The 16,012-nt window shown below is 41.6% G+C and overlaps 1 protein-coding gene across 1 annotated transcript in view; it reads left to right on the top strand.

The window, feature by feature from the left end:
• LOC119738244 (probable G-protein coupled receptor CG31760) overlaps positions 1–3,237 on the top strand; it is a 60,528-nt gene extending 57,291 nt beyond the window's left edge. The window contains exons 10-11 of the mRNA XM_038213044.1: positions 873–1,040; positions 1,753–3,237. Of these exons, the coding sequence (XP_038068972.1) occupies positions 873–1,040; positions 1,753–1,980 (396 nt within the window). The 3' untranslated portion in view covers positions 1,981–3,237. The remainder of the gene's footprint in view (positions 1–872; positions 1,041–1,752) is intronic.
• Positions 3,238–16,012: the final 12,775 nt, after the last annotated feature.

Below are 16,012 nucleotides of genomic sequence, written 5' to 3'. Positions count from 1 at the left end.
TTAATTGTTTTTTAATTTCACAGAAGAGCATTTTTTTCTCATGTAAATCTTAAAAAAATAATGTGTAATGACAAGCTGCTTAAGTTAATAAATAAAGTTAAGAACCAGACAAGGACACCCATGCACTGAACCTGGTTTAAAGCATACAGTTTCTATTCAATTGATTTAGAATGGCTATTCACTGGAAGTCGTTTCTTGCATCTGATCAACACTGGGCCCCCCAAAAAAATAGCACATTCTTTGGTCCAGCGTTATTGGGCAATCCGATACGATAGACAGTCAGTCACCCACCCACCCACCCTTCCTCCCTCTGGGACCAGCAAAAACTCAACGTTTTGGTCATTATGGTCTGACATTCATCATTAGCTTGTTCAGTTTTAAAAATAAAACCGATCATTAATTCCATCAAATTATCCCCTAGGTGAAAATCACAACATACTGACTGAAACGTCGACTTAACACCTCTCTGTTAGTCTGGGACCAAGACTTGCATGTGGGTTTTATTTCCTAATACAACTGGTCCCTGGCAAGCAAGGTAAATCCGCCTCGGTGGTAGAGGTCGCTCTCAGCAAGATAGCGCTGGGTAGCGCTACCGAACTTCCCAAACTGGGTTTGATTCATCTCGTTGATAGCGACCTTAGTTTGACCTCATCACGGCTTACCTCGTACTTGTCAAGGACCGGCGGTATCAGGGGAATAAAATTCAAAATCCAGTCTTGGATTAAGACTACACCATGTAAGATTCAGTCACTTGACACGGCGGGTCCGCTAACTACACTTCAATATTTGTACTCTAATCATAAAAGCCTCAGATTGTATTTATAATCATGTTCTACATGAGAGGTTGTTCTTTTTTTCCCTCCTCGTGTCAGATTTACTTGGTGAGCCAGGGTAAAGGCGATAAGACGGAGAGCCGTGTCAAGACAGCGACCACGGCCTTCAGACAGCGGACCTGGGACAACTCACTGTCCTCCCAGGGTCTTATGGCTAAGACGTCATCCTCGGAGATGGAGAAACCACTCAATCAAAAAGACATAGAGGTAAAAGAAATATGAATTGGCTTAAAAGGGAAAAAGTCGTATAATATTTAGATAAAAATCACAACGTCCAATGGGCTTTTCCGTCCTTGCTTCCAGTTATTATCACTGCTAGCTGTATCTAGTATCTGAAGTTTCAGCAGATCCCGGCGTAGCTTAAGCTTGAAGGTACGAGTGTGGGGGCTCGAAAGGCCCGCCGCAAATTCTTATCCATGGATCCACTTTTCAACTGCCTATTTAAATCTTAGAAATTGTCACAACAAAAACTAAATGTTCGGAACTTCCCATGCCATTTACGCACGTTTAGATGTCTTGCAGTCATGGCATAGATCTCTTGAAGTTGCTGCATCAGTCGCTCACTTTTTAGTAAAGAAAAAGGTCCACATTTTTCTATTACAAAAAAGGCCCACCCCTATCCCATGGTGTCAACGGACCTGTTCAGTTCATATAGTGTCTCATTTGTAGATTATAAACGCTCATATCTTCCAGAATCGGAAAATGAAACCATTTGAAAAAGCATGAAGTTCATTCAAGCGTATACAACAATGACATCTTAATGACATTTGGCTTTTTAGGGGACGTCGTGGTTTCGATTCCCGCCAACGTTAGCCAATAGGCTCTCGGGGAGTATATAAACCATAAAGATTACATAGCATCGTATGACGGGTACAGGCTTATAACGCTAGTCTTTTACTTTTTTACTTTTGTTCCCCAGGATGAATTGAAGAGGTTGTACACCCAACTCGAGCAGCTAAAAACCAGGAACATGGTGGTTGGCAACCCCCATCTCACCCGTAAACTGACTGAAATGGCCGAGGTTGCCAGGGAAACAGAACAGATGTTAATGGACTCGGACGTTCCTAACATCAATGGCGTGCATGAGATTTCCTATTCGTGCAACAACAACGGCAGGACGAGCAACTCGCAGGCAGACTGGATTTAAATCGTGCAGTTGGAGTGAAATCTCTTAGCATGCAGGACCGTTCATCTTGAACTCCCTCAACCGCTAGTCGGTTGAAAGCTAAAGTGCATATCGATGCCAGACTTTCTACGGCTGTTTGTGAGACTAAACTTGAGACCGACGACATTGGTGGAAATTTTGCGAAACGGTTAATCGACGCTAGTTAAGTCATTGCTGACTGTCGACACAGAACTAATCGCCTTCCTAAATTCGTCTCCTGCTGTTTAACACCTGGAAGTCTAAGGTGTCATTTTGGATGCGGTGTACGATTTTCAGTGTCGAGAACCAACATAACTTCGAATGTTGCCGGTACCGATTATTCGAGACCGCAATGACAATGTATTCGATCGGGATATGTGGGATCGTATGCACCGCCCTTCGATTCCAAATATCGATATTTTTTAGCACCAAAGCAAGTCCTGACACTCAGTGATTTCAAGGCAGAGATGTTATATGGTTGGTTTTAATCTATATTGGAAATTAAGTCAGACAATTAGAACCTTTTTCCGTGCGAAAACACGACTTCGAACGACACTAGGCTGAACTGAACCCGATGTGTCGCCAATTAAACGTCAGAGTTTGGCAAGAAAACGAGCGCTAGTTTTATCGTCTCTTATACAAACTTTAACTGCTTGACTAAAAGTCCATTATAATTATTGCTATAATAAAAGAGGGCACTTACAGCCAGTGACCACTCGAAGGAGGATGATAATTGCTCCGCCTTTTATGCAAATGTATATGTAAATTGAAAAGAGGCAAATACGTAATACTTTGAATGTACAAAAAAAAACTATATCTGTAGAGAGGTATTTGGCGTTTGTTTTTTAATCCCTCTTTTTCCACCTTTTATGGTTTTGTCCCGAAGAGGCTTCAAATGTATTTTTATATCAGAGTCAAGCATGTGTTGACATTATCATCGGAGCATGAATATCAGTGCATCAAAACTTTGTACAAATATTCAGGTTGTTGTGTTTTGTTTCCAATAAACTTTAAGGTTAACGTCACGAAATCGTTATAATGCAAGGATGTAAAGTGACGTATTTAATCGGACCATAAAAAGTGACATTGAGAAAATGATACAAAATAAAAGGTAGACTCTCAAAATAAAGCCAAATCTGAAACAAGGAACATAACAGGCATCAATAATAACTGAATGTAGGAGTTAGGCTGGAAAACTGTTCAACTTAGTTTTTTTTAAACTGACCACGATTTATCCAATGCAGTAGTAGCATATCCAGCGGGGCCGGGGGGGGGGAGGGGGAGAAGGGGGGATTGAGGGGGGAACTTTCTCCTTTTGGGGAGGGAGGGGGGAAATTGAAGCGCAAGCATGTAACAACTGCCACTAATTATAATACTCCCTCGGTTTTAACAATTTGTACGAACGAAGAAAAAAATGGAACCGCTTTTTCTTAACAAAATACCCAATTTGCCCTCCTGGAACCAAACGTTGTATACGCTACTGACCACATCAATCCCATTGCGAGATGGATAAATAACCAAGTTCGGTTCCATAAAAGAATATTTTCTTTTTAGTACGAAAGTCTTTTTTATACAAAATTTCCTTCGTTTGTTGAAAAAAAAAATTATATGTCGGTCTCTCAGTTAAGCCTCCTTAAATTATTTTTGCAAATTACCCTATAATGCCCGGGGAAAAGAATGGCGGACAAGGGCCGTTGCCCCCCCCCCCCCCCAACAAGCCCAATTTTCTACAAAAATGTTTTAAGTGAATTGGCAAAACAAGCAGCCACTGCGTACACCACCATCTTTTGCTCGAAAAAAATGGGTTAAAGTTGTTAGACATTGCCTCAGGTTACACCACAGAATGTTCTGGAATCCAACAAAATTTGGGGCCCTTAAGCGAGCTACGAATCCCACGCCGTCAATTTGTAGACCCACTTTTTTGGGGTGGGAAATAATTTGTTTGCCCCCCTCCCAAAACAAAAATGTGGATCTGCCCTTGATTGCGGATTTCTAATCCATAGATTATTTCAGCAGTCATCTTTGATGCGTGTCATTTTGTTCTACAGGGAAACGTATGCGCTAGTGCTAGTGGACCTTTTTTGCATTCATTGTTACTAAAGTAAATAACAAAAACCTCTCAAAGACTTATGCCTGCTTTAGCACACTCTTAAAAGTCTTAGGACAAATCCGATCCGGAATCTTGGTCAGATTTGGCCTGACACTTTCCAGAGTCAAACTCATTCTTTTCGGGTCAAAATGACACTTCTTTGGATCACTGCTCCGGTGTAGTGAGAGAATTAGACTCCATGAAATACGGATCCCTTGGTTGTACTGCGCCTAAGTGAAGATAATGAGTACAGCGACGGGTCATGTGTGGGGGGAAGAGTCCATATAAGGTAAAAGTACCAGATTTCTGGAGTCCGAATTTCATATGACACCGGGTCGATTTGACCCGGAAATCTTGGCAAAAGTGCAATTTTACCCCAGAAAAGTGTCAATTGACCCTGAAAAGACTATATAAGGTCAAATCTGACTAAGATTTCGGGTCAATTATAAGACTTATAAGAGTGCAAATTGTGATCTTTTGCTCCGCTTTTCCCGTTGCCGGCACATGACGTCATTAAGAAATTACTGTTGAGATGAGGAACTTGCATAAGGATTGGCACCTACGACTGCCCTATTGTGCTATTCCAACTCAACATAAACCATAATCCATAGAAATTGCATGCACTGATGACCCCGTGACGTCGATTTTCATTATAGTATTAATGCTGGTCTGCCCGTCGGCAACAGCATCGATAGTAGCATCAATAGACATAAAGTCACAGGAGGAATGGTCAATAGGTCCGACTCACTTTGGTAGAGCGCGAGTTTGATATTCCGATGGTAGCGGGTTCAAATCTTGCTTGTCAATTCAAAAGTAAGTAAACCGTAAAGTGACCCTTCAGCCTCTTTAGTTGCAGTTGATTTTTTAGAATACTACAAAAGCAAAGTGCCGTTTATTGTTTGAAAGCTATTCAAATGAATATTTTTTTGAGTGCATTGTTTGATTTTTTTTAATGAAAAAAATGTATCAATTCACCCTTGCCGTTTTCTTTTAATTTTCTTTTAAAAAGTTAGTTTTTTTGTTATGAAGTTAAAGGCACGTACTTTGCAATTACCCTAAAACCATGGGCGTCGCCAGGTTTTTTTCCGGGGGGGGGGCAAAGCAAATTTTTCAATAAAATGTCTTAACTTTTTCATTATATTCTCAATGTATCATTGTTCCGAGCTTGAGCAGGGGCGCATTTGCCCTCCCCCCCCCCCCCAAAACAATACAGCAATATGGCTTCGCACCTCTTTTTCCCTTTTTTTTCCCCTCTTGTTTTTCTCGTTTTCCAGGGGGGGGGGTGAGGGCAAGCGCCCCCTTGCCCCCCCCCCCCCTTGCGACGCCCATACCTAAAACATACCGACCGATGTAATGAGAAAAACCGTGCTCAAAGTGAAGATAAGAATTGGTTCCAAACACCCTCTGAAGTTATTCCGCCCAGAAAGGGTTGGCGACCGATAGATATGAAACATTAGTGGAATCTACTTACGAAACCCCCAAAAGTGTGCACATTTTTATGTCTGTGCTCTAAAAATGTATAGTATCCACAGAGCTAAAACGTCAACATGTTTAGTAGTTGGTATGACCGTACTAAAGATTTTGAGCACTTAATTTGCTCCTTCTAATGAAAACAGAAGAGTAACCGATCTTAATTTGTTCTTCAAGACATGAGTAACTTTGAGTACACGATCCTAGCATAATCTTTCACCATGGCTGAATGCTTTCATATTAAAAAAGAATTAACTTTTTTTGGTAACGAAACAAAGATTTAGACTGACAATCATCAAATAAATATCCCTAGCAAAGTATTGTGTGCAGTTTAATCATGACATCGAAAAAGAGGCTTCTATAAGTCGTTCATTTCGAACGTTCACCTTTTGTTTTATACTTAGGTGCTATAGTACATTCATTGTTCGAGTCTATTTGATTTTCAAATGTACAGTTCAGAAAAAGTAATAAATCAAGAAGGCCTCGATCTAATAATTACGGAAGGCATTGTGTCAGAGTTTGTCTATTTGGTATGTATATGAGTAGCAATGGTGGCATAAACTTCGTCCCCACAGTCACGTGCTGGTCAAATGTATTATTTTTTCCAGGTGAGTTCACTGACAAACTGCGGTGTCAGTTTAACAAGGGCTGTGCGTCCTGAAATAATGTATTTCTAATACAGTAATAGTTCAAACTGTTGCTAAACCAAGCTATCCTGGCCAGTATTTATTATCTGAACCAAAAGGTATTTTCGTCATGTATTTAATATGTATATTTCTTAGTCATCGATGCCCCTACATCCAAATGAATGTCATGCAATCTAGTTCGCTCCACGTCAACGTGACTCATCAGCCAATTAGAGCTATCTACTCAACCTCGTCCTCATGGCGTCCAGCAGTACGCTACACTAAGCATCTCTCTCGCCCTGGTACTGGATCATTTCTTTGCCATGTCCTAAAATCTTGGGTGTTAGAATTAGTCGGAATAGTCGGGTGCCATTCCCCCGTTTTTTTTTAAATGTAGTGTATAGACCTTTATCATGCTGCCACCATTCCAGTCATGTTCCCTGTCTCCAATATACTGAATGATAATGTTTGTTGTGCAAATAGGAACCAGACTATTTTTCCTTCCAGCCTCGCTTTTGTTACGTCGATTTGAATGGGAAAAATCAAAATGGCCGCAACATGATAATGGTCTATAGGGTGCTGACTGAAGCAATTCGTCGAGGTGACAGATCGGAAACACGATTTTTGTTTGTTGAGATTTCCCACTTTGATAATCTCAACCATTTAAAATACAGTGTTACACGGAATATGATAATGCATGTATCAGCAAATAGAAAAGGGAGAATTGTTTTTTCGAGGAGGATTTGACATAATAATTCACAATTAACGTTAAAACACGTAATACACGTTGGAAATATAATCACAGGTATACAATCCGCTATGGCCTGAAAATACGCCATTTTGTCCTTGAGTTTCCGGACCCCTCGCGACCCTTCTATGAGCATTTTATACGGGGTTGCCCTTTCTCTTGCTAATTTTTAACAAAATGATTTCTAACCGTAATCCCCCAAGAAATATTGGAATTTTATCTTGGCATTCCACAAGAAAAAAAGTGACGAGAAATCGGTTGGAGTTGGGTAAAAACGAATTTTACTTAGACCTTTCACATCCGGATTTTGGTAACTAGGTCTCCTTGTTCGATCACGTTCGTTTTCACATCGCATACTTGCGTGAGAACGAAAATGACATGTCCGATGGATTCTAGATTTAGTCGGGCTTGCTTGAACAGGCTACAGTTCTTTTCAACGGTTGTAAATGAGAGTTACTCCTTCAAGTTAATTCAAAAGTTAATTCTCCTATTGAAGTTTCATTGTTTTTACCCAATGGCCGCCACAAACTTATTTCATAATTTGACATCATTGTACGAGTACACAGAGTTCCATAGTCCACATGTATTATAGATTTTCGGAAGTGAGACGTCAAGTTTTGGTACAATATTTCTCTTTCACGTCATTAGATTGTTCAGTTTCCATAAATTGAGATGCTAGTAACAATTTTACAAATGCCTTTTCCGAGGGTGATTTTCTTAAGAAATCAATGTACTAAAAATAATTTCAAAAATTCCGAATTAATTTTACTCGCTAATGTTCATATTCGAGGGGTCCGGGAGCACGCCACCAAGGGTCAACTTTCAGGCTCTATTGCGGGATTGAATCCGGATACAGGAAGCTAGTTACCCTTCCCAGAGTACACCATTGTCTCGAGTTGAAACTAGACCCAATGAACGAGGTGTCATGGACTCCACTCAAATGGTTTGAGGGAGCGATGTAAAAGGTATTTTTGGATTCTGCTCAGAGTGTCTGAGCCCTTTATATCCTACGACATGTTTCTTTGTTGGCATATGTAGCCTATGCTTCGAATAGGTTCATCTTCTGTCTCAAGGACTTCCTCTTCACAGGATTTGAGATTCTATAGGGGTATAAATGCATGTTCTATTCACGACAAATACGAAATCGAGACTATCCTTGCAGAATACATTCATCCCTGTTTCCGCTTCTTTCATTGCCAGTTGAACAACCTGCCGTTCTTTGGCGCGCCACCGTGCAACGGGAGTGATTTGACCCGTGATAACGCGACAAGCGTTCAGGCGGTGTGGCAGACGACAGAATGCGCCGATCGATTCATGTTATGAAGGTGAAAAGTATCGGGATTTTTTCTCTCTCTCTCTCCTGCGCGTGTACTCTGGCGATTTGGGTGAACGGGGATTTAATGTGACACACTCGTATGCAGCACTTGTCAAAGCACTTACGGACGAAATAATGTGCAGATCCACCCGATACATAATTGATGGCTCTTTCGCGCCTTGCCTTTTAGCGGCGACGTAACCATTTCGATGGACGATAACGAGAAAATGTCTCCGAACTGAGAACATCTCGACAAAAAGAGAATGATTTAAGTTTCCAATTCAATTTTCCGCGAAGCAAATGGTCCGTATAGTTATAGTTCAGAGAATGCCTCCGCGACTCTGTGCAATATATAATAGTTGTATGATTTAATGTGCCATTTTAATGTCCATAGATATTGCTTCATTACATCTGCCTTCACTTTACGCAACTCCGAGCCAACAATGAGCTTGTAGCCCTTCTGTTCAATTTTGACCTCTCAATTCATTCAGAGATCTAGTGATCTTTGATAACGCGTCAATATCTCAAATGCTTTTGTAAGATCATAAAACGCCATACACGCACAAATGCGTATATGGTTTAATAGGACATGGACCAATCTGCTCAGACATATCAGGTCTATGAATCAGAATCAGAAGCCAGATATTGACAGCCACACCCTGGCAATGTCATGTAAATGGTACAATATGCTTAATGGCCACAAAATTGACAAACTCTTAAGTTCCCTGGCTATGTTAAAGAAGCAGTGCGGAGAACCATAAAGAAAAATCTGCGGCCATATCGGGCAGTAATAATCCGACAATTAGTAACTTCTTGAACATCGATGAAGAAAAAAATCGCGGATGTTCTTTTGGAAACCACCGGCGCGAACGTAAGTCTCCCGCTGCCCTCCGTAAGTGCGTCGGTCTCTCAGAGAGAATTAATTCTCGCTGTCCAGTTTTTTTGTCTTCCCCTTTCTCTGCAGTTTTACGTGATGACGACCATGTCACTGAACTTGAGGCGTATTAACGGTCAACGATCTTATATAGAAGACTCGTCCTGAGGCGATCAGGCGTCATGATTGGTGACGGGCGGAGTCATAGAATCACCGGGCATATCAATTGCATGTAATTGGGAGGGGAGGGTAGGGGGAAGCGCACGTGCCAACACCACTCCTTGCTTACCCCCCCCCCCACCCCCACCCCACCTCTACTCACCCCTCTGTCGCCCAAGGCTAATGTACTTCCCGAAACACCCTTCAATTTGTACGGAGAATATTGACAAAACACCGGCTCATATTTCACTTGTCAGTTTTATAATGCGAAGCAAATTCGTCAGTGTGATGGCAAACATCAGATAAACAGGGACCAATAGAAATGGTGCAATACTGGATGCGTATACGACTCAGATAAACAAGCTGGTTTGCGTGGTTTTTTTTATTTACAATCATCCTAACATTTGTATACATCTTACCATTTTGATGTGAATTGCACCAGGCGCGGTTCTAGAGCCAATATTGGGGGGGGGGGGGGGGGGGGGGGGCGGCAGCAGGGTGGCTCCAGAATTTTTTTTTTTCAGGGAAGCGTGCAGAATTAAATGTAGACCCGTTATTTTCTCCGGACACTTAGGCCTCCGAAAATGTGTACCTGTTCATCTTTTCAAACCAAAAATACCAGAGAACAAAAGAGAACAATATCGTCCACGATTCCGGGCATACGTCTACGATAGGGGTCGTGCACAAAACCTATGGGAGTCTTCCTAAAAAGTTGGAGTACAAACAAAAGAGGGACAATAGGACGTCCACAATCGACGGTGAACACACGTTTGGATTTGTTTGTGAGTGGGGGGTGGGGGGATGTGCGGGGGGGGGGGGGGCTCGTGCCATATTTTCAATGGGGAGCGCTGATAAAATCCTACAATCATGTACACTACATTAACTAAAAGTGTACAAATGCACCCTTCTCACGACTATTTATTTAGGGGGAGACCGTTCGAATGTACGTCACATTCTTACATTTGCTGGTGCATTTTTTTTTAATGGAACTATTTTTGCGGGGATAGACCTTAGCCCCCCCCCCCCCCCCCCCCCCCCCGCAGAACCGCCACTGAATTGCATATTGATTTAACGAGCAAACTTTTTCGCATAAGTACGTATCCCGTAGGCCAATAAATATGCGAACAATTTTCATACTATGCGGTTGCAGGGCAGTAATTTCATGTGTGTCTCAAACAACTGGAGAGTACTTTTCGTGCATGATTTTTTTTTTTTTTGGAAAGGGGGGTATTTATCACTGCATGGGGTCTACGGCAGTTTAGTTGAAACTACACCAGGTCTGAAATTAACTTATTGGCCACATTCGGATCTCATCCTTCACGCGTAATTGGATACCAAAGCACTTGCAAAGCAAAGATTAATCTCGAGAAATAATAATCGAAATAGGGGGATAATCACTTCTCGTCGAGTCGCCCTTCATCCGTGGGAAGTGACAGCTACAAGGGCTGATTTGCAGTCAACGTCTCCCCGGAGGCTCCGGCATAGCCAAGTAATTTGAGGCTATCCAGCTACTAATGAGCGCCGGAGAACAGACTCCCCTCTTGACATCAGGAAAATTAGACTTTGAAGAAAAAGAAAACCTACAGCGATAAGAAGAAGATTAGTGACGGAGATTTGTGGCCAGAAATCGTTTGACGTCTAAATTACGGGAAGATTTTTTTTCTTTTCATCAATACACCAAAAGTCAACGCCAGGGTTTCATCCTTTCATTTTCTTCTGCCCGGGATGCCGAGGCCTGGCCGGGGAAGAAGTATGGAATTACATCGATTCATCAAGACGTTTCTGTCAATAGATGGGCTAAATTCAATTCGTCAAAATGAGTCCCCCATGTACAAGGCATTCAGCGATGGTCTGGCGGACTGTCTTTCCCTTGTCCAATGCGGGTCGACGACACACGAAGCCGGCGTAGACGACCTAACGGTCAGACGAATTAATCGGTGTTTTTTGGCTCCTCTTTTTGATGCTCACCGACCGGCTAAAATGATACGGGCACTTGTTGTGCAATTATCAAATTAATCGTGGGAATGACAAGTCTAGACCATCCTCCATGTCACATCAATAGGTGAAAACACAAGTAGAGCGACGTGCAGTGAGGATTTGATTTCATCATCTAAATATAGAAACTATTTCGACAGTCAACTTTTCCAAACGAGTTTCGACTGGATGTTTGATCTTTACCTAGCAGGTCAAATTTGGAAATAAAATGGAACTGTTCTTTCAGTTTTAATGGACAATATACACTCAAAATTTGAATTTACTTCAAATTCACATCGCTGTCTTAGTGTTATTGCTGCTTGAACTTGATGAAGGTGGCACCCCTGCTGTCGTTTATTGCCTTTAAAAACAGACATCGACCACAACTTTTTTTTCACTAGCCAGCCGGGCTACTGAAACAGACTTTTAGCCTGCATGTTTTTCTTTTATGAGTGTCTCATAAACAACAATATGCATGCATGTACATGTAAAACGTGTATATCCTGAGGCAATCTTGTCAGTGTTTTTAACAAGCAGATCTAATAATTTAAACCTAAACACTTAATACAGTTAGACACACATTGACACAGGTATGCTCTCCGAATTCAATGTTTTATTTCTTCCTTTTCTTTTTATCTTTGCCGTAGCTCAATAATTTTTGACTCGCCAGCTGGTCTACTTAAGGAAAAGTTTCACTAGCCCGTCGCTGTTTTGACTATAGCATTTTGGCTACTGGGCTACTGCTAAAGTCGAACACGGATAAAAATGTTTCATCATGGAATTATGAAAACGGAGGTTTAATAGTTCTATAGAATCATGCAATATACTAATAACAACGGGAATTTGTCGTTAATTATTTTTAAAGCACCTTCAGTCATCGGTGTTGAATCTTTTTTTCACACATGCCTACACTCCCGCATGCAGCATAATATACCAAAGTTGATAGGAACTTCGAATATTGAAGCACCGTGACGGAGCAGAGACAATGAACAAAGTTGTCCTTCTTACATGTGGTGTTAGTGAGCGAACACATCTTAAATGTTCACACTTAACGATTTACTAATTTTGACAATCCAGTTTTTCCCTCTAGAGTCTTGAAAATTAATTGGTCATTAAAACGAAGAACAGTTAAGACTTTACAAAGGTGTAAGCGTCTTTCTGTCCTTGGAAAGTTTTCCACAGGGGTCACTTTGCTTGGGGTCCATGACATGTGACTTTTTTTGTGAAAAGCATTTCCGAAAAATGTATTTCCTCTGATGAGCTAAAGTTCATGTGCACTTTTCGGACCCCTAGTTTGCCAGAAATAATTAAACAAATAATAAAACAAGGCTTGCAAGCTGTAAACTTAATTATTTTCCAGCGGGTCCCTTGCATTCTGGCCTCCCATTGTACCCACGGTGAACTCGGCGGAAACTCTGGCGTCGACCCTTCTCCCTCCGCTCTTTATTCTCTCTCAATTAACCACACACTACTCCACATTTCTAACCGAATACTTTTTTGGCCATGGGTTTCTTGATTCGTCATCGATTCCCAGACGCTTGGGTACATACGGAGTTCGCCAACCCCTTGACTCGAAATACCAGAATCGATTTTGTTAGTCCCTTCGCCGAGGTCAGCGTCCCCGTGCGGCTACGGGTTGGGTAGCGTGGGAGAAAAACGAGTGGGCGTTATCGGAACTTGAAGAGCATTCGAAGTGGAAACGCTAATTTTTTTGTAGCAGTCCTCTGAACTTTTGAACTGTCCGCACACGAGCCCAAAACAAAAACAGACCGTGAGTGTGGGTTATTTGTGGACAGCTGCATGATGCATGACTTCGTACATGAAGACCCGCTCGCTTGAGGGCGCTCTAGCCTCGGTAGCGGCTGCATTATTTTTAAAGAAAGGTAAGTCGGTTTTAAAATTGTTGTTACAGTGACCTAGTTGAATCCAATAACTATTTGGTCCGGATTTCGCAAAAGGGCAGCTGGCTGTAAAAAAAGAATATGTAAAGAATTGTATCGAGGATTTTTGTTGTTATGAAATCTTTGTTGAAACCCTGCTGCGTCTATTTTGGGCAGCATAATTACATTAGGTTTTCCTCTACTAAATCCGTGTCTATGAATATTGGGAGGAAATAAATATTTTCAAGGTATTTCCCCAGGCGATCAGTCCTGCCAAAAGAGAGTTTCAAAAGCTTTATGAGACTGAATACAGGACGACATGTAGCATGAAAACGGATTGCCGGAAAATGAGTATTCCAAAACCTACACTGTAAAAACTAGGCTTAGACTTCAAACACATTTCTGAACACTTTTTTGTACCCACTTTTTAAACATGTTTAAATATACCACAAGTTTCGATTTATGCATGTCTGTGACATGCACGTACGAAAGCCCATTAGTATAAATTGTCAAAGTAAATAAAAATGGCTTATTATCGGGTTGAAGTCAAGTGACAGGCTAAATGCACACTTTTATCACACTTTCTTCATCACCCGTCTACGAAAATACAAACATTAAGATATTGTCTTGGCCCTTATTTTTGTAAGTTATTATTAATGGCACTATCAGGCTTTCATAATGTGCAAAATCCTAAACATGTCTCAGACTAAACATGTGAACAAAGTGGGTACAAAAAGAAGTGTTTAAAAGCTAAGTACCATTTTATTTAAGCGTTGGACCTTTTTATAATTAAGCGAGCATGTACATAATTGGACTCGTGAATCAGCCACGGTGAATTGAAGTCCAATGAGCGCGATTCAGCACCGCGATTCGGCCCTAATTGGTGGACGGGCGATGCACACATTTATTTTATTTTTACTCGTGCGGAAAGGAGCCCAACTGATTTCCTTTGCCCTCGTGCGCACGGGACGAAAGCGAAGTTTGTATTTTGACCCCCCCCCAAAAAAAAACCCAAAAACAACTGAGGCCAGAAAGCAATGCCTATGACAATTTTAGTGACTTTTCTAAAGAAAAAAGCGACAAATTGTGGAGAAATTAAGAGAACTATTTGGACCCCTGTGCATTTTCAATGGACCGCTTTCCCTTCTTGCCGCCAGGCCCATTTATACGCATGCGTGCATAATTATGAACTTATTAGTAAAAAAAGGTCCATAGGGCCTCGTTTGGCTGCCATGGAATCTTACCGTTGAGGGGTACTTGTGCACGGGAGCCCACTGACACCACTGATTACCATGATTAACAGACTGGCTATATAATAGCTTATAGTTATTGCGCACTGTACACACATTATTTTGAATGACTACCGTACATTGTGATTTGATACACCGTACCCTCTGGAGACATGCACACAATAGGGAACAAAAGATTGTATACGTCTCCACAGGGCAATTTCTATAGGTAAATACGTCTCCACAGGGTTTTCACGAAATAGATATATGGATTTTACTCAAAAACTAGGAATTTCCGAGGTATGTTGATTTGTCGCAAAAGAGTTTTAGAAAAGGGATATTAAGTCGCAATTTCAGCCAAGGAAATTAATTCTGATTAAAATAAGAGCATTTTGAAACTGTACTTTAGTACACGAAAACTTACTACACGGGAACAAAGAAATGTCTCCACAAGGATACAAATTTCAGTATGGGTGTGTAGGCCTGTGCATGGCTGTCCAACCCAAAGCCCCGAGGTAAACCTCTAGTTACGGTACTGCCTGCTTAATTACGATTCCCCCCCCCCCCACCTTTAATGTAGGGGGAGCTCCGGCGGGTCCTATGGCGCTCTGCCCCGTAGGAACTAGCTCGTCTAGACGCTGTCAATGGCTTTTAAAAAGTCCTCTTTGAGCTTTTGCTGATTACAAAAATTCCCAAATTACTCAAAGTGCCGGTTTGATAGAGTGCCGAAAAACAAAGAACATAACCAGTCCGGACTGAACGAGAAAAAAAGTCACGACCTCTAAAATTGGCGGAAATTCTCGACGAAAAGGAAGCAACATGATGCCTGATCATCAAGACATTTTCGGTGAGAAAAGGGAAGGTATAGGGGAGACAAGCTTTCACGTTCTGAAAGTGATTTTGCCAAGACAGGAGACCAATTCCATATCGTCTAGACAGTTCATCCGAGCGTCAGCCTTAACCCTAAAGGGGCCGGGGCGGAATCCGCCCCCCCCCCCCTCAACATTTTCCGCGATAGCCTCTAAAAAAAAAGTTTTCGCGACCCGAGCTGTTATGACTTTTTAGCCTCGAGCTTTGCGCATCTTTTGATACCAAAAACATAAAAATCGAAAACACGGGTTGCCGCGTAGCGAAAAATTTTCCGGCGCTATACGCGCCGTGAAATCTGAATTTTCGCATATAGGTCGTGTACACAGAGCAGAATTGCCATTCGTACATATGAATAAATAATTAGCCATAATTCCTAAACACTTTGATCTATAGTCATAACATTTCTTGGGTAAGTTTAGGAAGAGTTGCTCTATGCATGTGCTGAGTTTCAAAAATGTTCGTCACTCGATGGCCGAGATCTCAAGGGGGGGGGGCGCCCCCCCCCCCCGGCTGAGAGATGGTCAAAATAACCCGGCCCCTTTAGGGTTAAGGACTTGGTCTGAGGAAGATAAAGACGGGACGGAAAAGAGCAATTAGACAATACCTGAAGTGCATATAAAAGAAGGGAATTCAAAATGCTCGTGGTCGGATTCGAACCATGTACCACCGATGTAACGACATCCCCTATTAGAATTTTACTCTGAATTAAATTATTTTCGAAGAGATGCTTTTAAAAAATCAAAAACAAACAAACCACCTCAACACACAAACAATAAAGCTAGACTTGGAAATAAGGGTAAC

This window comes from Patiria miniata, unplaced genomic scaffold (genome assembly GCF_015706575.1).
Source record: "Patiria miniata isolate m_02_andy unplaced genomic scaffold, ASM1570657v1 HiC_scaffold_3, whole genome shotgun sequence".
Taxonomy (NCBI): domain Eukaryota; kingdom Metazoa; phylum Echinodermata; class Asteroidea; order Valvatida; family Asterinidae; genus Patiria; species Patiria miniata.
The sequence above is the reverse complement of the archived record's forward strand: the minus strand, read 5'-3'. Positions and strand labels throughout refer to the sequence as shown.